The 23,899-nt window shown below is 48.0% G+C and overlaps 1 protein-coding gene across 1 annotated transcript; it reads right to left on the reverse strand.

The window, feature by feature from the left end:
* Positions 1 to 824: 824 nt before the first annotated feature.
* LOC105472203 (C-C motif chemokine receptor 7) lies at positions 825 to 15,376 on the reverse strand. The gene is made up of 3 exons (XM_011725227.2): positions 15,304 to 15,376; positions 8,722 to 8,771; positions 825 to 5,686 (listed from the first exon to the last, which is right to left on the reverse strand). The coding sequence occupies exons 1-3, from the start codon at positions 15,311 to 15,313 to the stop codon at positions 4,610 to 4,612; spliced, it is 1,137 nt and encodes a 378-aa protein (XP_011723529.1). The 5' UTR covers positions 15,314 to 15,376; the 3' UTR covers positions 825 to 4,609.
* Between the last annotated feature and the right edge of the window lie 8,523 nt (positions 15,377 to 23,899).

Below are 23,899 nucleotides of genomic sequence, written 5' to 3' on the forward strand. Positions count from 1 at the left end.
TTCTAACCATCTTCTCTGCAAGGCAGGCCATGGACCCACCTGTCTCTAAGACTAACAGAGCCCCATTCTCCTCACCTGAGACTGGGAGACCTGCGGAGGCTCTGTGTGTGTGTGTGTGTGTGTGTGTGTGTGTGTGCGCGCGCGCGCGCGCGCGCGTTCGCGCACGCACATGCACGTGTGTGCATGCAGGAAGGGGCATCTGACTACACACTGAAGATACGCTTCAAGTCCCGCCCCCAGCGTGTATTCCCTAAAACCCATTCCTGCCCCATCTTCCCCCTGCCTTTCCCCCTCTCCTTTGCCTTAATTCCCCTGCCAATCCCTTTAGGTCTGTTTCCTTTCCTCCAACTGTTCACTCTCAGCAAAGACATGTAACTGAGAACCATTCCCAGAGAAGACGGCCCATCTTCCTTTCTTAAAAAGATCAGCTGCCTGATTTCCTTTGGGCCCGCTGCCATATTTCTTTTGTATTTCATTCATTCTCCAGACTCAGTGATAAGCACGGGAACTATTTAAAGGGGAGAAGGGAGGTTCTCCTTAAGGACCTAATCAAAGGACAAGATGGACGGTGCCTGCTGGAGAGAACGAGACAGCGTGGGATGAGGGCGGGTGCCACGGTGGATGTGCAGGGATGTTCCCGTGAGCCCAGCAGGGTCTGGTGGGAAGAGCTCTGGTTAGGAGCCTGGGGAACGAGGTTAAAGTTCCAGCATCTTTGCAGAGCTCCTGAGAGACCTCAGGTGAGTTGCTTCCCTCTCTGAGCATGCGTTGACTCACCATACAATGGATGGAAAGGCCAGAATCACTCATCTCTCAATTGCCTTCCAGCTTGAATTATAAATTCTGTGGGGATGGAAATGGGCTAAGGAATTGAACTTGGTTTCCTCATGGTTAGCAACTTTTTTTTTTTAAAGTTACCGTTTCTTAAACATCTCCCAAAGATTACCAACAACGCATATGTAAGTTTTTCTAAGCGTTTTACATATATGGATTTGTTGCCTTCCACAACAATCCAAGGACATAGGTACCATTAATATCCCTATTATACAGATTAAGAAACTGAGGTACAGAGAGGCTAAGTAACCAGCCCAGGTAGTGGAGCCAGGGTTCAAACCAGGCAGTCTGGCTGCAAAGTCCCCATTCCTTACCACCACACTCAATATTCCAGGCATTGTGCTAAGTGTTTATACAAATCCTTTCCATTTTGCAGTTGAGAAATCCAAGACTCAGAGCAGTTGAGCAACAGCTGCAGGTCACACAGCTGGGAAGCAGTAGAGATGAGATTCCAAGTCGGCAGAGCTCCAGAGTCTCTGCTCTCCCCCACACCCTCCTGCAACCCTGCCAGACGCTCAGGCTCCCAAAGCAAGTTTAACCAATATCCCTACGTTGCAACGCCTCTTCAGGCAAGTCAGCTTCTCCCCCCTGGGCCTCAGTTTCACCATCTAGAAAATGACTGGGGGATTGGCCCAGCTGATCTTTGAGGTCCCTTGGAGCTCTGTGAGTCTGTGATGAGAAAGGTGTGGTGCTTCTAGCTGAAAGGGCAGATCTGTGGCCTGGGAATGCCTTGGGCTTGACCTGGGGTTGCAGCCAGCAAGGATGAGGGAGACGAGGGCCTGGGGAATGACATGAAAAGGAAATTTCAGGTGACTGGAGCAGGCTCATGGCTGTGAACCCGGGAAGAGGGGGCAGATGTATGAAGCCGGTAAGAAAAGAAGAGAGAAGCCCTGGGTGAGCCTCTCAGGGGGCCTTTTCCTTCTTACCAGGGGGTCACCCCAAGCTCAAGATGGGCACGTGAGCGCCTTGGGCAGGGGAGCAGGGATCAGGCCAGCACCGAGCCGAGGTCAGAACTTCTGAGACACAGCAGTTCGAGGGAATGAACATTGCTGGGGGTTTTGTTTTCTCTGTAAATATTTGGAGATGTCCAGTTATTCTAGAAAAATGTATCAGCAGCTGAGGTGGCGCGTTGGCGCGGTTGGCCTGGCTGCCTTTTCCATGACTGCTGTTACATTCCTCCCCTTCAGGAACCGACTGTTTTCCCATCTGTAACCTCATTAGGATGTCCACACCAGCGGGCGCCACACGCACACGCGCTCCGGCAGGTTCCCCTCGGGGACACACACGCACGCTGGCATCGCCCCCTGGCCACATGCTCACGCACACAGTGGCAGCTGTGCCTTTTAATATTTAATGCCGCTGCTGCGAACGCTGCTCCACGCTGACTGCATCCGTGCCAGGCTCATTCCTCTCAGGGCACCGATTCCCGGCTTGGAGACCAGCTGACAAATCTTGTTAAAAACCTTCCAGCCCAGTGCATCTCTCGGAGGAGGGTAATGTCACGTTCTTGCGAGATGAGAGAATGGGCGTCATTACCAGGCAGCTTCATTTTCAATGAGGCTCTTTCCACTTGGGGAAATTGATGGAATCACCTATTGCGTGAGTGTCTCAGCCCTCCCTCTAGTTCCCCCCAGGCCAGAGCTATTGCAGCTCTGGGTCCTTCAGACCCCTCTCGATGCATTGCAGGTTGGACTGACCTCCTTTCTGGCTTGCAGAAGTCACGGCTCTGGGTGGGCACCAAGGCACGAAATGACATGAACACCTGGCCTGTGTGGGGGCCTGTGTCTGTCCCTCTCTCCCTACTCCTCCACAGTTGGTAGCCACACTATGGTTTGAACGTATGTATCTTTCCAACATTCATATGTTGGAACATAAACCCCAAGGCAATGGTATGAGAAGTCGGGGGGGGCCTTTGGGAGGTGATTAGGTCATGAAGGCTCCACCCTTGTGAATGGGATTAATGCTCTTATAGCAATAAAGGAGCAGGAGGGAACTAGTTCGGCTCATTGTGATCTTCCACGCTTCTACCATGTGAGGACACAGCGTTTGTCCCCTCCAGAGGGCACAGCAAGGCCCCATCTCGGAAGCAGAGAGAGCCTGCACAAGACACTGAATCTGTTGGCGTCTTGATCTTGGACTTCCCATCCTTTAAAACTGTGAGAAATACATTTCTATGGTTTATAAATTACTCCATTGGTGGCATTTTGTTGTAGCAGCAGGAAGGGACTATGACATACACTGTGGAGGCCACTGCTGCTACAGTGGCCAGCAGAGAGCGTCATGGGTGGTTCCAGCTCTCATGCAGCCAGCAAAGGGTCCCATCCTGACCCCTAGTCCGGCATGCTGTGGTCTCTGAGCCCACAGAAAGGCCCTCCCTCCAAACCCCAGCTTTCAGAGTCTAAGGGGCTGGCAAAAGGTCAAGGGCTCTAGTTCTGGGCTGAGCTGGGACAGGTGTGCAAGAGCTGCTAAATGCAGAGTCCCCAGGTATCGAGGTTACCTGGACAACGTGGTCTTCCCAAAGCTGCATTAGGATCGGCATGTCCGGTTCAGTGCTGACTGTGCAGGCTTGGGGCCTATCTCATGAACTCTGGAAGGGTATTTGTAAGATGGACCTCCTGTCCTCAACCTCTTTCTACCTTTGAGCGTCTTGGTCCTCTGTCATCGGATGGGCTCAGAGCATTCCTGAGCTAAGAACCTCTGTGGTTCTGAGCATCTCTAAGAAACGAGGCCTGGGGGGAGGGCAGGGAGGAGGGGAGACGGGAGGGTCAGGTGGGGTGTGGGGGTTTGCAAAACAAAGACACTCATTTGCCATTTACTGAAGACTTTTGTTTTCTTTTTCTTTTAAAGCTGTTGTTTCCTCAAGGGAAAACTTTATTCGTGTGTGGGTAAAATGTTGCTCTCTTAACGAATCGAAAGCAGAACATGAGGAGAGGTTTTCAGTCCCTGTGACAAAGAACAAAGAACGTGGGCCTTGGGTGGCCACTGTCACCCTCCCCGCCTTTGACATTTCCCTGTCCTCTCCTCCCATCCCAGTGGAGCCAAGAGCTGAGTGCATGTCATCCCCACTCTGGAGCCCAGAGTGTGGCTTTGGTTAAGCAGAGGCAGCCGGCCTGGCCTGCAGGAAACACCGCACTCTCCCCTGTTGAGAGCCTGGGAGGGCACTGCGGCAAGTGAGGGAATGAGTGTGCTTTTAGGGCGGTGTGGCAGCTGCCATTCCTGCTGGCTCGGAGGACAGTGGAGAAAGTGGTGGACGGAGGGGTTCAGAGAGTTTGTCTGACCAGCTGATGTCCGCTTTTCCTCACCAAGCCAAGAAGTCTCCCCACTATCTCTGGTCTTGGAGACAAGGCCTGGTTTTCGGAAGAGCTGGTCTGAGCATTTGAGTCTGTGGGAGGCCGGAAGAAGGTTCATTCGGAGGACTCATCAGGCCACTCCCACACTCCTCGCACTCACCCTCCTCGGCCCCTTCACCCCAGCAGGTGGGAACCCGTTCTGGACTTTCACTTTCAGTATTTGGTTTAGGGGACAATAATAGCCTCTGTTTCCCAGTGTTGTCTGTCTGGTGTTAGCTTATCGGCCCTGTCTTTTTTCAGCGTTGGTTGAGGTAGCTGGGACTGGGGTGAAGCTATCTTCTGGAGCGGGGGCTTGTACTCTGAGGGGAGAGCTGCTTTTCCCTGAGCAGCTTTTGGCAGGGGGATGTCCTGAGTCATTGCATCTGCTCCCTGTCCCCACCCCAGGGGCCCTGGGAGAGGTCCCTCTCTAGTCCAGGCAGAAGAGTCGCCTATGGGGAGAAGGTGGTGGTGGTCTCGGCCTCCACGCTCATGGAGGAGCGCCGGATGTGCCGACAGGAAGACCACTGCCGGAGCTGCTCCTGGCTGAGGCAGCCCAGGTCCTTGAAGAGCTTGAAGAGGTCGTTGCGGAACTTGACGCCGATGAAGGCGTACAAGAAAGGGTTGACGCAGCAGCGGACGCAGGCCAGGCTGTAGGTGACGTCGTAGGCGATGTTGAGCTGCTTACTGAGCTCACAGGTGCTGCTGGTGATGTTGAAGTTGGCCACCGTCTGGGCCAGGACCACCCCATTGTAGGGCAGCTGGAAGACGATGAAGACCACGACCACGGCAATGATCACCTTGATGGCCTTGTTGCGCTCAAAGTTGCGCGCCTGGAGCAGGGTGCGGATGATGACAAGGTAACAGAAGCTCATGGCCAGCAGGGGGACCAGAAAGCCGATCACCATCTGGGCCACCTGGATGGTGATAAAGGCCTCCACATGCTCTGTGATGAGAGAGCATCGCATCGCTTGCTCACTGCTGCTCCTCTGGAGGCCGCTGTACAGGAGCTCCGGGATGGAGAGCACTGTGGCTAGTATCCAGATGCCCACACAGGACAGCTTGCTGATGAGGAGGACGCGGGCACGGTGGCGGTGAGCTGAGACTGCCTGGACGATGGCCACATAGCGGTCAATGCTGATGCAAAGAAGTAGGAGCATGCCGCTGAAGAAGCTCATCTTGTAGATGGCAAAGATGAGCTTGCAAAAGTGGACACCGAAGACCCAGGACTTGGCCGCGCTGTAGGCCCAGAAGGGAAGGGTCAGGAGGAAGAGCATGTCTGCCACCGCCAGGTTGAGCAGGTAGGTATCGGTCATGGTCTTGAGCCTCTTGAAATAGATATAGGTCAGCACGACCAGTCCGTTGCCCAGTAGGCCCACGAAACAAATGATGGAGTACATGATAGGGAGGAACCAGGCTTTAAAGTTCCGCACGTCCTTCTTGGAGCATAAAGACTCGAACAAAGTGTAGTCCACTGTGGTGTTGTCTCCGATGTAATCGTCCGTGACCTCATCTTGACACAGGCATACCTTCAGGGAAGGAAATGAGGGAAAACAGGCCAGGTTAGCTGAGTGGCTCCAACTCTGGCTGGGATTTAGCCTAGAGCAATGGTTTCTCTCTTTTTTTTTTCTTGAGACATGGTCTCACTCTGTTGCCCAGGCTGGAGTGCAGTGGTGCAGTCATGGCTCCCTGCAGCCTCGGCCTCTCCAGGCTCAGGTGATCCTCCCACTTCAGCCTCCTGAGTAGCTGGGACCACAGCCTTACGCCACCAAACCCAGCGAAGTTTTGTATTTTTAGTGGAGGTGGGATTTTGCCATGTTGCCCAGGTGGGAGGAATAGTGGTTTCATTGTGAGGTCCACATCATCAGTATCACAGCGTCACCTGGGAACTTGTTAGGACTGCAAATTCTCAGGCCCCACTTGAACCAGAATCTCAGGTGATGGGCTTAGGAATCTGTGTTTGCCTAAAGTCTCCAGGTGATTCTTTGGTTTGAAATCAGTGCTTCTCAAATTTTAACTCCAATACACATCACCTGGTTAATCCTGTGAACATGTCTATCCTAAATCAGTAGGCTGAGGTGGGGCCTGAGATTCTACAGTTCTGCTAATAAGTAGCAAGTGGCTGATTTTGCCAAGTCTGAGAGACTCTACATGTGCTGACTGGGGACTGGAAATTGGTGGGGCTCTGGGAGCCCAGATGAGCCTTGAGCTGGTTAAACTCTCTCTCTCAGAGCCTCAGTTTTCTCTTCTGTGAAATGGAGATGAATCCTATTGGCTTCACATGGTTGCTGTGAGGTACCTAGCCCAGGTTCCAGCACCATTTCCTCTCCATGGAGCTTTAATTTTGCCCTCGGGGAGCTCTGTGAGAGTGGGAACATGTGTCTTTCTTCTTGACCCTCCTTTAGAACTTGGCGGAGTTTTCCAGGGGGCTTACAAAAGACCTCAGCTTTAGGGGGAAAATCCACCTGGGGGTCAAGGTTGAGGAGGGCCTGGAGTGAGAAGAGAGGAGGGCAAGTGCTCCCATTTTGAGGCCATGAAGCCTTGGGTTTGGGGCGAACTGCTGTGATCACGGGTGGTGGGTGACCTGGAGAGACTCTAGATCCCGGGGCTGCTCTTAGCACCCAGCAGGAGCTCAGGCAACGTGAGCCCAAGTGCCATAAAGACTGTGAATGGATGATGGGCCACAGGGGTGGAGGCGAGGCCTCCTCAGCAGCTGTGTCCCTGGAAGGAAGCGCGGCTCTCGTCTCCCACTCTCCCTCTGTGCTCCCGCCCTCTCCTCCCACCTCTCTGCCTCTCTCTTCCTCGCATCTCTTCCGGCAGATCCCAATCAGCAGGACTCAGCTGCTGGAGCTTTTTTTAGCCTGTCTGCAGGGCCGGGTGAAGGTTCAGCAGCCTGCTGTGATTTTATCAATGAAGGAGGGGGCCCGTGCCTGCCCGTGCCTCTGCGCACAGCGATGGACGGGCTCGTGCAGGGCAGGGAGCTGGGCTGGAGGACCTGCCTCGCGAGGCTCATGGTTCTATCTCCAGGAACCAGATTCAGCAGCTCAGCGACGATGGGTTTCTACACATTTGTGCTGGAGGGATTCACCGCATCGTGTCTCTATCTCTTTTTTACATCCAAGTTCTGGATTCATCACTGTCCTGCTCGGGAACAGGGTGAGGACAAAATGATGTCCAGGAGCCTTTTCTTTGGCCATTGCTAGCCTGAGACGAAAAGTCAGCGGCAACCCCTCTTCCCTCTCCTGGGCATGGCTGCAGCCTGGGAGCCCTGAAGGAGGCTGCTGCCATTGGCCCAGCCATGGTTACGGCCCAAGGCCTTAGACTCGGGGTCCCTGGACATGAGGGGGTCTCAGCCTTCCTGGAGGGCGGTATTCCCGGCCTCTATGAAGTGCACTCTTCATCATCCAGTCCTGCCTTCCCATCTCCCCTTGAACCTTGTTCCTGTTTTATAATTCCCCCTCCCCCAGCCTCACTGCCTCTGCAGCCCACAGCCCCACCACATCCTGCCCTGTCTGAGCACCCCCTCCTCAAGTGAAAGGGAGGAATGAGCCTCAGCTGTCCTCCTCCCCGCCCCAACCTTCCAGCCTCCACTGCCAGCAGCACAGCCCCCCAGATCCTGGAGACAGGGGAGAGAGAGGAGGGAGTGGTGATGGGGAAGGGGCCAGGCTGTGGGCTGCAGCCCAGGCTCCGGGGGCCTCCGGGATGGGGTTTTGGGAAGAGTGCCCAGTTTGGGGCCTGCCTCTGGCCTGAGCTTCTGGAAGGCTGCCCGTCTGGCCTCCAGACCTGGGGACGAGCCGAATTCTGAAGCACTGACTCGCTCGCTCTGGCCTCAGCGGGACTCCCCGGCCCCCACTCTGAGCTCCCACATCTAACAAATGGGGGAAAGTTGACTCTGCGAGTTATGGTTTCCTCTAATTTTGGCACTTGGTGAGGTACACTTTCTGTCTGTTTCTGGATTGAGAAACAGAGCTTTGTAAAGTGAGGGTCTTTGTTCCTGCCGAGTTCAGGCCTGCTATAAAGTATGTGCTCATCCGCCCCTCTCCTCATCCCTAGGGCCCCATCCTCTCTTCCCTCCCCCGCCAGGGAGGCCAGATGGGTCTCCATTTCACCAAAGAAAAAGGGGGCTGCGAGGGGAGCCTTTGGGTGAAGGTTGGAAAGAGACAACCTTGGGGCGATAGGATAGTAACAAGATCTCCAGATCCAGGGTGATTTTCTCAGCACACACGCACAAAACCGAGTAACCATTTTTGCAGCTCTTCTCTCTAAGAGAATTCTCATGTTTCTGTCTCCTGGGCAGGGAGATTGGAGGTGGGATAGGGAAGGTGGCAAGTTATTTTCCCCCATGTTTTAATCTAAATGGAGTAAAGGAAGTCCAGAGAACATCTGTGGCTCTCCAGGGTCACTCAGCAGATGGTGAGGGGACAGCCATTAGCTTAATGAATGGCAGGCGGGCTTATGTCTGGGTCTTGTATCTTCTAGTAAATGCCCAGTTCCTCCACTAAACCCCTGACTTGGGAGGCCGTGTGGAGAAGGGAACAGAGCTTTCCTTGGCAGGGAACCTCACCTGGAAAATGACAAGGAGAGCCACCACCAGCACGCTTTTCATTGGTTTCCCTGTAGGAGACAAGGCGAGAAAGTTATTGCTTGGCAGGGACAAGTCTTTATTATTAAAGAAAGCAGTGGAAGGGGAGACGCTGTTGGGAACTTTCCTCTCAAGCTCCAGGCACTGTCTTTGCTGAAAGAGAACATCAGAACCAGATTGTGCCTTTGAACACCTGGCCCGCTGCCCAGCATCACTGTCCTCACCTCCTTCTCGTCCTCCTCCATTCCCAGGTCCTGGAAAGCAGCAGCATCAGAATGCAGGGCAGCCCCTCCCACCCCCTGTCTTGGCCCATCTAGGCTGCTTCTTCGAGCTGGGAAGTCTTTCTAGCCCAGACCACCCCTCAAGACTGAGCTTGGTTGGTGGGTCTGAGTGCCCCCCCTACTCCACGTGATGTGGGACGAGGCAGCAAAGCTATGAGGTCGTGGGGTGGGTGCACACATTTCCAGCCTTGCTTTGGTGCTGGTAGCCACTGGCCCAGGAGCATTTTCCTGGCATCCAAGTGAGTGGGCAGCCACATGTGCATAAAGCCAGGCCGGAGTGTCTCCTGAGGGAGGCGAGCTGAGGAAGGAGGACCACCCCACAGGCTGGGTAGAGGGATGAGGTTCCTTACTGGTCCACAGCGATGGAGACTGCCTCAGGGCCCCACCAGCTCCACAACACCCCCTCACTGAAATGACATTCATTCAGCACTGACTGTTGGTCCACTGCGCCCACACCCTTGGCTTGCCTTTGGGGCAGAGATCCCTTCCCTTTCATCTTGTGCAGGCCCAGAATTGAGGAGGTGTCCCACAATTGTGTGCTGATGGATATACGAATGATACATACATGAATGATGAACAAATACACGAATGACAAGTAAACGAATGCCTGTCCTTTTTCCAAGGGAGAGGGCATCAAGATGGCCCGAGAGGACACAGAGGGGATGCTGTCCTGTGGCAGTGTCGGGGAAGGATGCTCTTTCCTGATGTCACGACTTCTTTCTTTATTTTTTTGCTTAATTGAAGTGCCTGCATACTCTTTCTCTCCTTTAACTTGTTTTCTAACCTAGGCTTGGGGGGGCAGGTGGAAGGGGGAACAGGGTCAGCTTTGGGAAGGGACGTGTTCTGGAAGTCAGGAGGCTCCCTGGGGTCTGAGCAGCAGAAGGGGATCCCGGCTTAGCACAAGGCCCGGATGTGCTCAGTTTGGTTTTGTGGCTGAGCCTCAGGGCCATCAGGAACTTACTTCTTCTTGAGGCTAGGCAGCGAGGACAGTTGACAAAGTAATTTGCCTAGACGTCTTAGCTTACCTACAAGTCAGGGTGTCGGTGGCCCTCTTCCCGTATCCTGACCCTCGAGTCCCAGCTAGGTAGGGCCTGGCCAACTGGAGAGTCAGTGACTGCAATGCCACAAGTGAAGGCAGGCCCATGACAGCTCCAACCTCAATAGGGCCAGGAAATGCGTGGGAACCTGTTTAAGGCACCTTCTCCTGGAGGCTGGGGGCCCTATGGAGGCTGGGGAAGCAGTGAGAGCCTGGCACTTCTGTGTCCTTGGCCACAGCACCACCTGCTGGAGGCCTCCCTGCATGGCACCCAGGTTGCAGTTGTTAATGTGTTCCCCGGAAAGTGTGTAAAGCCGAGGATTCTGGGCTTGGGAGTTCCTCCGGGAAGGAGAGACTGCATCGGGCTACATAAATAAATAGGTATTTCTCCCGCCTTGAGCAAATTATCCTGCACACAACTGCTAGACATATCTTCCTAAAGCTTAGCTCTGATGCCAGTCCCCAGCTCACCTTCCTCCTCAATCCTCAGGGGCTCTAACCATCCCTGAGGATGAAGCCCTTAATGCTTGGCCTAGCAGTCCAGTCCTCCACTGTCCACTCAAAGCGGGCTTCCTAGCTGCATTTTCTGTTCTGGGGACAAGCAGCCACTGTCCCCTCGTTCCCAGCCTGGGCTCAGGCATTTGCAGTCCCACTGGGATTGGACTCTGTGACAACAGAGCTCCCCACCGCACCCCTCATTCTCCTTTCTCACTGAATTACCCCTGAGCTCCTGAGTTTAAGTCCACATGTTTATACCCAACCACACTCTTCAGGGTTCAACGCTCTGCCCATCCTCCACTGACTCATCCAGAGGTCGAGTCTCGAGGTTTCTTTAAACACGTAAATGTCTTTCAGTTACTCTAGAGAAAGCCCGCTCTGACTGTCAGGGAGAAACGAGAAACCTCAAAGTTTGATAAGTCACAACGGGTGAGATCTGAGTAGCAGGAACTTTGTTTCTGTTTTACTCCGTTGATAACCCCTCTCCTGGGCACTGTCCCACTTCTGCTGTTCCTGTCCGGGCAGGGGAATTGGGGGAGTGATGGCGTGTGTGCCCGTGAGTTCTTGTTCCAGGTGCTTTGGAGGAGGTGGATGAGCAAGGATCTTGTAGGTCCATAACAGGTGGTTTTCAAGAAACATCACAGGGAAACTTAGGGGAACTCTCGTCTGTGGCAAAAGGGAGCCTGGTCAGTGGCCATGAGTCAAATCATCCCTGCCTGTTACAAAGTCATAAAGCAACTGGTCTGGGGCAGCAGCTTGGGGGAGACCAGTGAAGTTGGGAATCTCTGGGGCTAAGGAGTGGTTGACCTAGATGTTGGGTGTTTTCTGAGTTCTTGAGTTTTCAGTAATGATCATCATGAAAATTCCCTAGAACTCCAACCTGAGCCCCCAACATGAGAGACTCCCCATCTAGGAAAGATAATTATTGGCTGGCTGCCCCCACCTCTAAACCATGAACTTCCATTCCCACATTTTTCCAGGTCCTCCAGACTGCCCAGGAAATCACAGTTGCCCAATCAGCTCTCCCTAAGAGTCACCCCAAGCTTTTTCCTCTCTGAACTTCCTCACTTGCCAACACACCTTTCTCTCTCTCTCTCTCTCTCTCTCTCTCTCTCTCTCTCTCTCTCTCTCTCTCTCTCTCTCTCTCTCTTTTGGATAGGGGAGAGAGAGGAGAAGCAGGGAGGTAGTTAGAGGTCTAGAGATCTGGGGAATCCACTTTCAGACAGTAGGTAGGGATGGGTGAGAGCCGGATAGATCTTGCAGTTTCTATGTTATCAACTGCTGTATCTAATGAGATAATTCATATTCACTGAGCTCTCACTGCGCGCCAGACTGCCTGCACGTATGGTCTCATTTCATCCTCTCAAAAGCCCCATGAGGTAGGTGCTACTATTAACCCCGTTTACCAATGAGGAAACTGAAACACAGCAAGTAACTTTCTCAGAGTCACACAATGGCCAGCAGGGGAGCAGGCTTTGAAACTCTCCAACTCCAGAAACCACACTCCTAACCATCCTTCTCTGCTGTCACTGGGTCTGTATGTCTCTCCCTCATAACATCTCATGAGCTACCCTGGTGATCCTCATCCTAGATTCCAGAAAATAGAGGCCCAGAGAGATTAAGCCAAATGCCTGGGGTCACACAGCTGCTAAGAGAGGGACCTGAGATTTGAACGGGACAGCAAGGTTTGGGCTCTTGCTACTGCATCAGGCTGCGTTTCTGATGAGTCTGCTGTGTCTAGGATGCTCCACGGAGCGTGAAGGGAATCTTTGCTCCCCATGCCCCACTGGCCACCAGTGCTTCCTGCTTCCATCCGCCAACATCCCAGCCCCCAACAGAGCCGGCCCCACCTCTGTTCTGACACAGGGCTTTGCTGCTTCTTTGCTGCCACAGAACTCCTTCCAAAACACAAATCTCATCCTTTAACTCACCTACTTGAAAAATAAAAATCTTTGATGGTTCCCCATTGTTTTCACGATAAAGTCCGAATTCCTTAGGCATGCTGTACCACGTTTTAAGGATTGGGTCTCCTGTGCCTGCGTCCTTCCTCCCCATCTTCCTCCTTGGCATGGCCAGCTACTCCACTCTCCCCTCCGTGTGCTTCTTTCTTGTCTCTGTTACTGTTGTCTCAGCTGACCATCTACATGGCTGCAGCCTTAGTCCCCAGGACACTCTCCTTGGCAGCGTGGAGTTTTTGAAATAATGGATTTGAATGCCTTTAGGTGGGGCACTCACCCTCTGGGTTACTCTACTCCCCTCCACTTCCTGCACCTTATGCCCCTTCCCTCTTTTACACTGTCAGCCTCTGATGGCAATGAAGTTTGCCATTCCTGCCACATCCTTGGCCCCTTGTGGCTCCTCGTTTGTTTGACAACTCCTATACACCCTTCAAAACCCACCTTAAATACCTCTCTGACCCAGGTTCACTATTCCCTTCTTGTCTTGCCCTTGCCCCGGTCAATGCTGTATCTCACTCTGTTGCAGTGGCTTCGTGACATATGTGTCACTCTCCCCACCAGACTGGTCATCCCTGAATCCCTCAAACAATAAGAGTTGACGGAATGTCCCAAGCAAAGTGGAGAGATTTTTCCAACAGCGACCCCAGGCTGCAACGTTCCTCTCCTCCCCAGCCAAGTTTCTGGCAGGCGAGAAACTGGCCTTGAATTAGCTTCAGCATCCCCCTTTGCCAGCATTTGTGTCTGAGCTGTGAGGCACATGTCTCTCATGGGTTCATTTTTCCCTTGCTTTGCTTTTGAGAACTATGAAAGATCTTTGGTCTCATTGCTCGAAGGTGGGGAGGGTGCCTCGGAGCTGCTCATTCAAACCGTGAAAAAGGCCAGCTCAGCCCCGCTTTGGAGTTTTCATTTTGTGTAACAGAAACCCTGCCTCCTCACCCACCTCTTGCTCCTTGCTGGGCAGATGAAGAGCAGAACAACAGATCCTCCGAGGCCCACCCACCCCATCAACCGTCCAGAGCCCGTTTTGAGCAAAGCTTGTCAGCGGCTTCCCCTCCTACCAGTATTTCGGGTTTGACCGTTGGGGCTGTCTCAAGTTGAGTGAAGTGGCAAGAACATCCCTTCCTCCTGGACCAGAGATTACCCTCTCTCCCTGCATCAAAGCCTAGGAGTCTAGCACCCCCAAACCTAGTCTGGGGCAAGCCACTGCGCACATCTTCCCAACCCCCTGTTCAGTCATGTGGACGGCTTGAAATCAACCAGCCAGGGCGGGAGAATTTACACCATGGAAGTCGGCAAGCACTACAAATTCAGGACTTTCCCTCCACCCTGGAGGCAGCTACCCGTGCTCCACCCCGGGGAGCTGCTTTTCAAACGCCCGGCAGCACACCACTGGGCACTGCTCAGTTTCCTTCCTGGAGGCCAATATGAAAGGCTGGAGCAGGGTCTTCTGTGGATGACGTCTGTATTCTGGGATTGTGATGGAGGGGCCGGAGTGCTGGGGACTGGGATTTAAGGGTAGATGGGCTGGGAAATGAGGCATTTGGAAGAGATTTTCAAAAACTAAACTCTACTGAGTTCTTGATACAATGTATTCATTCATTCCACAGACATTTTCTCCTCACATCCTCAAAGCATCTGAACCTGCCTTTGGGGAGTTCACAGTCAGTGGGTGGGGGTGACCACTTTAACCCTTTCACAGCTGTTTGCTGGGTCCAGACCCAGGGTTTGGGGCAGGCGGGGAAGGAAGAGATGAAATCAAGGAGGCTGTGGTGTGGCGAGGAGGGGTGTGAGGACAGCACCAGGGAACCTTCACTTTTTAAAGCCAACCCCTTGCGGCTTTGAGGCCGCCGTGGTGCATTGCTTGCTGGTGAGACAAGCCATCTAGGAACCTGGTCTTCTTAGCCTCAGCCTGGTCTGACTCCACAGCTGAGATTTATAAAGGAGGTGTCTGGAGCTGGATGAACCACTCAGAACACCCTCAGCACTTCCCCTGGACCCCTTCTAGTCAAGACGGAGGTTAGACCCGAGAAAGGGCTTTCTGAAGAGTAGAGTTGTCTGCCGGTGCAGAGTGTGTGAGGTTTGCTCAGGGGCACGGGTTGTGCTGAAGGCCTGGCTATGATTTCTCCAAGCTGAGGGCCCCTTGCCATCCCATTCCATGTTGCCTGTCCACTCCTTAACTTGCAAGAGGTAACAGCAAAGCCAGAGCAAAGCTGGTGGGATGTGCAGCAGAGAGAAAGCAACCAGAGCTTGCATTTGCAATGTACTGCACCATTCTGACAACCCAGTCACCTTTCATTTGCATCTCCTCATGACCCCAAGTGGACAGGTATATGAATATTTGGCAGCGGAGAAAGGTGGGAATGAGAGAGTGGGTAGAAGGTCCTAAGCTCTCTAGGGAGAATTTCTCTGTTGAAACCTGTCCCCAGAGGTCCCAGAGGGCCTAACCTGTCACCCTCATGATGAGAACAGGTTCTGCCAGACCACCAAGCCCAGCTCCGCCACTCTCTTACGTCCCTGCTATTTTAGAAAGACATGATCTTGGCCCCTCCCTTGTCCCCACTGGCACAAAAGGCTGACCCCTTCCCCAGGTTTGAAAGGGCAGGTGCACCCCTCCTGGGGCAGCAGGGGGCATTCTCTGGAAGTAGCTTCCAATGCCCACCAAATCAGAACTGATTTCTCCAGGAAGCACCCCTATGCGCTCCACCCGCATCCTCCACCCCCATTCCACAGGGTCAGTCTGGGTGTCCGAGACCCTGGTACTGTTCCTTCTCACATGAAGAGGCTCACTCACCCAGGTCCATGACGCTCTCTGGGCGGTAAAACCACACAGGAAGGCTGTGCCCGGCCTCGCGCTACCCCTGTCTGGGGAGGAAGTGGTTCAAGCCCCTTTTAAGTTGTCAGAAAGCCACCCTCCTCCCTGCCCCTCCCACTCTTGCTCCTCCCCCGAGCCCTCCCTGACTCACGCAGGGTCCCTTCAGTGCCTTCAGAGATAAAGGGGCAGAAGAAAGGTGACAGAGGGTGACAGTCGCTGGTCATAGGATCCTGAATCATCAGGTCATTTACATTCAAAAAGCCCCCTGGGCTGCCTGGCAGAATCTAGATGAGGGGCCATTTATTGATTCAACAAATATTTATAGTGTGAATATCACATGCCAGGCCATGGGTTAGATGTTGGGGAGTCAGAGATGTGTGAAAGAAGTGTCCCCATCCTTCCCTTGCTCTGCTCAGAGTCACAATGGAATATAGTCCCAAATGGCTTTCCCTCTGGCTTCTGGGTAGTTTAGGCCAATGGGAGGCACTGACACACAATGACAGGCAAAAGGGAAGACATATGCCACAATGTATCTTTTTTCTCCCCCCTTCCCCTCTCCTTCCCTCCCCTCCCCCCTTCCCTCTTCTCCCCTCCCCTTCCTTTTCCTTTCTTAATGACAGCTTTATTGAGCTATAATCCACATCCCGTAAAATTTACCCTTTTAAAGTATAGAATTCCATGGTTTTTGTAAGTTCACAGAGTTATGAAACCATCACTACAATACATTTTAGAACATTTTTTTCTCACTCCCACTCAAGAACCCTGTAATCATTAGCAATGACCGCTTCCCTCCCCTCCTGTCGTCAAAAGCCCCTGGCAACCACAATCTACTTTCTGGCTCTATAGATTTTCCTATTCTGAACATTTCACATAAATAGAAGTATTCAGTATGTGACCTTCACATCTGGCTTCTTTCAATTAGCCTGTTTTCAAGGTTATCCCTGTGGTGGTATGGATCCGTTCGCCATTCCTTTTTATGACTGAATAACATTCCATTGTATGGATATGCCACATTTTGTTAATCTGTCATCAGTTGGACATTTGGGCTGTTTCCCCTTTTAGCTGTTATGAATGATGCTGCTATAAATATTTATGTACAAGTGTTTTTGTGGACATATGCTTTATTTCTCTTGGGTATATACCTAGAAGTGAAATTGTTGAGTCATGTGGTAATTACGTATTTAACATTTTGACGATCTAAGAAACTGTTTTCCAAAGTGACTACACCATTTTATGTTCCCATCAACAATGGGTGAGGATTCCACATTGTCAACAAAACTTACTATTGTCCATTTTTTTTGATTCTAGCCATCCTAGTGGCTATAAAGTGGTATCTCATTGTGTGTTTTTTTTTTTTGGAGATGGAGTCTCATTCTGTTGCCCAGGCTGAAGTGCAGTGGCATAATCTTGGCTTACTACAGTCTCCACCTCCTGGGTTCAAGAGATTCTCCTGCCTCAGCCTCCTAAGTATCTGGGACTACAAGTACGTGCCACCATGCCCAACTAATTTTTGTATTTTTAGAAGAGGTGGGGTTTCACCATGTTGGCCAGGCTCGTCTCAAACTCCTGACTTCAGGTGATCCACCAGCCTCGGCCTCCCAAAGTCCTGGGATTACATGTGTGAGCCACCATGCCCAGCCTAGTTGTGGTTTTGATATGCGTTTTTATAATGACTACTGATGTTGAGCATCTTTTCATGTGCTTATTGACCATTTGTATTTTTTTTTTGAGAAATATCTATTCAAATCTTTTGCCCATTTAAAAAATTGGGTTATTTATTTTTTATTGTTGAGTTGTAAGACTTCTTTATATATTCTGGATACAATCACTTATCTGATACATATCTGTAAATATTTTCTCCCACTCTACGGATCATCTTTTCACTTTCTTGATAGTGTCCTTTGAAGCACAAAGGTGTTTTGTTTTTTAAAACCTGAATCTCTGGCAAAAGAAGCACAAAGTTTTAAATGTGAAGGTTCAATTGATTTTTCTTTTGTCAATTGTGTCTTTGGTGCCATATCTAAGAAACCATTGCCTAATTCAAGTATACAAAGATTTATTCTTATATGTTCTTTTAAGACTTATAGTTTTAGCTGCAACATTTAGATCTGATCCATTTTGAGCTAATTGTTGTATATAGTGTGAGGTCGGGATCCAACTTTATTTTTTATGTGGATATCTAGTTTTCCCAGCATCATTTGTTGAAAAGACTATTCTTTCTGCCATTAAACTGTCTTAGCACCTCTGTTGGAAATCAATTGATCATAAATGTAATGGTTTATTTCTGGACTATCAATTCTATTTTATCAATCTCTGTGTCTGTCCTATGATAGTACCACATTGTCTTGATTACTGTAGCTTTATAGTAAATTTTGAAATTGGGAGGTGTGATTGCTCCAACTTCATCTGTCTTTTTAAAGGTTGTTTGGCTAATCTGCGTCTCTTTCTTTTCCATATGAGTTTTAGGGTCAGCTTATCAATTTCTGCAATGAAACCAGCTGGGATTCTGATAGGGATTGCATTGAATCTGTAGATCAATTTAGGGAGTATTGCCATTCTAACGAAGTCTTTTGGTCCATGAATGTGGGATTATTTATTTATTTATTTAGGTCTTCCTTAATTTCTTTGCATTTTTTAGACTGCAAGTCTTTAACTTCTTTGTTAAATTTATTCTTAAGTATTTTACTCTTTTTGATGTGCTTGTAAATGAAATCGTTTTCTTAATTTTATTTTCAAAAATGGCCAACTAGAAGCAGGTATGGGGCATGGCTCTCTCAGAGAGGAACAAAAGGGGTGAGTACATACAACACCTTTATCTGAAACATGCAGATACTTGCACTGGTACTGATTAAGGAATCAGCTCAACCCACAGAGGAGAGAGAAAAGCAGGGCAGGGCAATGGCCCACATAGGAACAACACAGACTCAAAGGAAACCCTCCCCTCCCCCAACCAGGGAAGCAGTGGGTGAATGTGCAAACCTGGGAAAAGATGCTTCTCCCACCAATCTTTGCAACCTTTGGATCAGGAGATCCCCTGTGAACCCACTCCACCAGGGCTTTGGGTCTTACACACAGAGCTGCACTGGGGTATCGGCAGAGCAGCCACTCAGGCATGCACAGAGACCCAGGAGCTTTATATACTCAGGTTCCGGGACCCCAGCAAAGGTGACTGCAACTCAGGCAAGGCAGGACATCTAGGAAGAAGGCTGAATCGAGGGGGCTGAAAAGCCAAAGTGCCTCCTTCCTTCCAAATGACTGCAGCATCTCTCCAGCAAGGGTTTGGAACTAGGGTAAGGCTGGGATCACTGCAATGAAAGAATTAGACTTCAGAATGTGGATAAAAATGAACTTCACTGAGCTGAAGAGGCAAGTTGTAACCCAATGCAAGGGAGCTAAAAATCATCATAAAACAATGCAGGAGCTGACAGCCAAAATACCTATTATAGAGAAGGACATAACTGATCTGATCAAGCTGAAAAACACACTACAAGAACTTCACAATGCAATCAGAAGTATTCATAGAAGAATAGGCCAAGCTCTGCTTGGTCTTCTGAAAGATTCTTCCTCTGAAAGAATCTCAGAACTTGAAGACTGTCTTTCTGAAATAATACAGGCAGACAAGAATAGAGAAAAAGAATGAAAAGGAATGAACAAAACCTCCAAGAAATATGGGATTTTGTAAAGAGACTGAATCTATGACTGATTGGGGTACCTGAAAGAGATGGGGAGAATGGAACCAATTTGGAAAACTTATTTCAGGATATTTTCCAGGAGAACTTCCCCAACCTAGCTAGACAGGCCAACATTCAAATTCAGGAACTGCAGAGAACCTCAGTAAGATACTCCATGAGAAGATCATTCCCGGGACATATGATCATCAGATTCTCCAAGGTAGAAATGAAAGAAAAAATATTAAGGACAGCCAGAGAGAAAGGCTAGGTCACCTGTAAAGGGAAGCCCATCAGACTAATGGCAGACCTCTCAGTGGAAACCCTACAAGCCAGAAGAGATTGGGGGCCAGTATTCAACATTCTTAAAGAAAAGAAATTCCAATGCAGAATTTCATATCCAGCCAAACTAAGCTTCATAAGTGAAGGAGAAATAATATCCTTTCAGGACAAGCAAATGTTGGGGGAATTCATTACCACCAGACCTGCCTTACAAGAGGTCCTGAAGGAAGCACTAAATATGGAAAGGAAAAACTGTTATCAGCCACTACAAGAATACACTGAAGTACACAGACCAGTGACACTATGAAGCAACCACATAAACAAGTCTGCAAAATAACCAGCTAGCATCATGATGACAGGATTAAATCCACACATAACAATACTAATCTTAAGTGTAAATGGGCTAAATGCCACAATTAAAAGACAGAGAGAGGCAAGCTGGATAAAAAAACCAAGATCCATTGATATGCTATCTGCAAGAGACCCATCTCACATGCAAAGACAGACATAGGCTCAAAGAGACCTTTAAATAGACGTGGACTCACACTCAGTGATAGCGGGAGATTTTAACACCCCATTAGACAGATCATTGAGACAGAAAATTAGCAAAGATATTCAGGACCTGAACTCAGCTCTGGAATAAATGGACCTGATAGATCTCCACAGAACTCTCCACCCCCAAACAGCAGAATATACATTCTTCTAATCACCACATGGCACTTACTCTAAAATTGATCACATGATTGGAAGTAAAATACTCCTCAGCAAATACAGAAGAACTGAAATAATAACAAACAGTCTCTTGGGCAATAGCACAATCAAATTAGAACTCAAAACTAAGAAATTCACTCAAAGCAATACAACCACATGGAAATTGCAACCTGCTCCTGAATGACTTCTGGGTAAATAATGAAATTAAGGGAGAAATCAAGGAGTTCTTTGAAACTAATGAGAACAAAGATACAACATACCAGAATTTCTGGGACACAGCTAAGGCAGTGTTAAGGAGGAAACTTATAGCACTAAATGCCCACATCAAAAAGCTAGAACGATCTCAAGTTAACAGCATCACAGCTAAAAGAAGTAGAGAACCAAGGGCAAAGAAGTCCCAAAGCTAGCAGGAGACAAGAAATAACCAAAATCAGAGCTGAACCAAAGGAGATAGAGACATAAAGAACCATTCAAAAGATCAATGAATCCAGGAGCTAGTTTTTCAAAACAGTTAATAAAATAGATAGACTGCTAGTTAGACTAATAAAGAAGGAGAGATGACTCAAATAAATACAATCAGAAATGATAAGGGAGATATTACCACTCTCCTCACAGAAATACAACCACCATCAGAGAATATCATAAACACCTCTATGTGCATAGAAAATCTAGAAGAAATGGATAAGTTTCTGGACACATACACCCTCCCAAGACCAAACCAAGAAGAATTGAATCCCTGAACAGACCATAAATGAGTTCTGAAATTGAGGCAGTAATAAACAGCCTACCAACCAAAAAAAGCCCAGGGCCAGACAGATTCACAGCTGAATTCCACCAGATGTACAGAAAAGAGTACTATTCCTACTGAAACTATTCAAAAAAATTGAAAAGGAGAGACTTCTTCCTAACTCATTCTGTGAGGCCAGCATCATCCTGATACCAAAACCTGGCAGAAATATAATAAAAAAAGAAAACTTCAGGCCATTATCCTTGATGAACATTGATGCAAAAATCCTCAACAAAATACTGGCAAACCGAATCCAGCAGCACATCAAAAAACTTATCCACCACGATCAAATTTGGCTTCATCATCCCCTGGGATGCAAGGTTGGTTCAACATATGCAAATCAATTAGTGTGATTCATCACATAAACAGAACTAAAGACAAAAACCACATGATTATCTCCATAGATGCAGAAAAGGCCTTTGATAAAATTCAATATCCCTTCATGTTAAAATCTCTCAATAAAGTAGGTATTGAAAGAATATACCTCAAAATAATAAGAGTCATATATGACAAACTCACAGCCAATATTATACTGAATGGGCAAAAGCTGGAAGTAAGCCCCTTGAAAATCAGGACAAGACAAGGATGCTTTCTCTCATCACTCCTATTCAACAAAATATTGGAAGTTCTGGCCAGGGCAATCATATTCAGGGAAGAGAAATAAATAAAGCATACTCAAATAGGAAGAGAGAAAGTCAAACTATCCCTGTTTGTAGATGACATGATCATATATCTAGAAAACCCCACTGTCTCAGCCCAAAAACTTCTTCAGCTGATAAGCAAATTCAACACATTCTCAGGATACAAAACCAATGTGCAAAAATTGCTAGCATTCCTATACACCAACAACAGGTAAGCCGAGAGCCAAAGCACGAATGAACTCCAGTTCACAATTGCCACAAAAAGAATAAAATACCTAGGAATACAACTAACAAGGGAAGTGAAGGACATCTACAAGGAGAACTACAAACCACTGCTCAAAGAAATTAGAAATGATGGAAACAAATGGAAAAACATTCTATACTGATAGATAGGAAGAATCAGTATTGTGGAAATGACAATACTGCCCAAAGCAATTTATAGATTCAATGCTATTCCCATTAAACTACCATTGACATTCCTCACAGAACTATAAAAAACTATTTAAAAATTCACATGGAACCAAAAAAGAGCCCACATAGCCAAACCAATCCTAAGCAAAAAGAGCAAAGCTGGAGGTCTCATGCTACCTGACTTCAAACTATACTACACGGCTACAGGAACTAAAACATCATGGTACTGGTACAAGAACAGACAGATCAATGGAACAGAATAGAGAATCCAGAAATAAGACTGCACACCTACAACTATGTGATCTTCAACAAATGTGACAAAAACAAGCAATAGGGAAAGGATTCCTTATTTAATAAATGGTGCTGGGATAACTGGCTAGCCATATGTAGAAAATTGAAACTGGACCCCTTCCTTACACCATATACAAAAATCAACTCAAGATGGGTTAAAGACTTAAATGTAAAACTAAAAACTATAAAAGCCCTAGAAGAAAACCTAGGCAATATCATTCAGGACCAAGGCACAGGCAAAGATTTCATGACAAAGATGCCAAAAGCAGTTGTGACAAAAACAAAAATTGACAAATGGGATCTACTTAAACTAAAGAGCTTCTGTACAGCAAAAGAAACTATCAACAGAGTAAACCAACAACCTATAGAGTGGGAAAAAAGTTTTGCAAACCATGCATTTGACAGAAGTCTAATACGTGGCATCTATAAAAACTTAAACAAATTTACAAGAAGAAAAACATTAAACAGTGGGCAAAGGATAGTGAACAGACACTTCACAAAAGAAGACATACATGTGGCCCAGAATCGTATTTTAAAAAGCTTAACACACTGATCATTAGAGAAATGCAAATCAAAACCACAGTGAGAGACCATCTCACACCGGTCAGAATTGCTATTATCAAAAATTCAAAAAATAACAGGTGCTGGTGAGGTTGTGGAGAAAAAGGAATGCTTTTACATTGTTGGTGGAAGTGTAAATTAGTCCAACCATTGTGGAAGATAGTGTGGAGATTCCTCAAAGACCTAGAGACAGAAATACCATTTGATCCAGCAATCCCTTTCTTGGATATATACCCAAAGTAATATAAATTGTTCTATTATAAAGACACATGCACGTGTATGTTTACTGCAGCACTATTCACAATAGCAAAGACATGGAATCAACCTAAATGTCCATCAATGATAGATTGGTTAAAGAAAATGTGGTACATATACAGCATGGAATATTATGCAGCCATAAAAAAGAATGAGATAATGTCCTTTGGAGGGACATGGACGGAGCTGGAGGCCTTTCCTGTGTCCACTGAGACAACTGAGTGTTTTTGCCCTTTATTCTATTAAATACGGTGTATTATATGAATTGATTTTTGTATGTGAAACCAACCTTGAATTCCTGGGATAAATCACTTGGTCATGGTATACAATCTTTTTTGTAATGTTTGTGGATTTTTCATGTTAATATTTTGTTAAGACATTGTACATCTATCTTATATGCATCTTATAAATATAAGAGATACTGGTCTGTACTTTTCTTGTGATATCTATACGTGGCTTTGATATTAGGGTAAGTCTAGTGAAATGTTTATCAAACTTATCAATCTTTTTGATATAACAACTTTTGGGTTTGTTATTTTTTCTCTAGTTTTTCCAGTTCCATACTTAATTTTTTCCATTCTAATCTTTATTATTTCCTTCATTCTGCTTGATTTGGGCTTGGTTTGCTATTCTTTTTCTTAAAGTGAAAAGGTTTTTTTTTTTTTTGGTATCTTTCTTCTTTTAAAAAATATAGGCATTAACAGCTATTAATTTCTCTGTAAACACTATTTTAGCTTCATCTCATAAGTTTTGGTATGCTGTGTTCTCATTTTCATTCATTTCAAAGTATTTTCTAATTTCCCTTGAGTTCTTTGATTCATTTCCACATATTTATGAATTCTTCAAATTTTCTTCTGTTACTGGTTGTGGTCAGAGAACATACTTTGTCTGATCTCAATTCCTTTAAATTTCTTGAGACTTGTTTTATGTCCTAACAGATGGCCTATCCTGGAGAATGTTCTATGTAT

This window comes from Macaca nemestrina, chromosome 17, assembly GCF_043159975.1.
Source record: "Macaca nemestrina isolate mMacNem1 chromosome 17, mMacNem.hap1, whole genome shotgun sequence".
Lineage (NCBI taxonomy): Eukaryota > Metazoa > Chordata > Mammalia > Primates > Cercopithecidae > Macaca > Macaca nemestrina.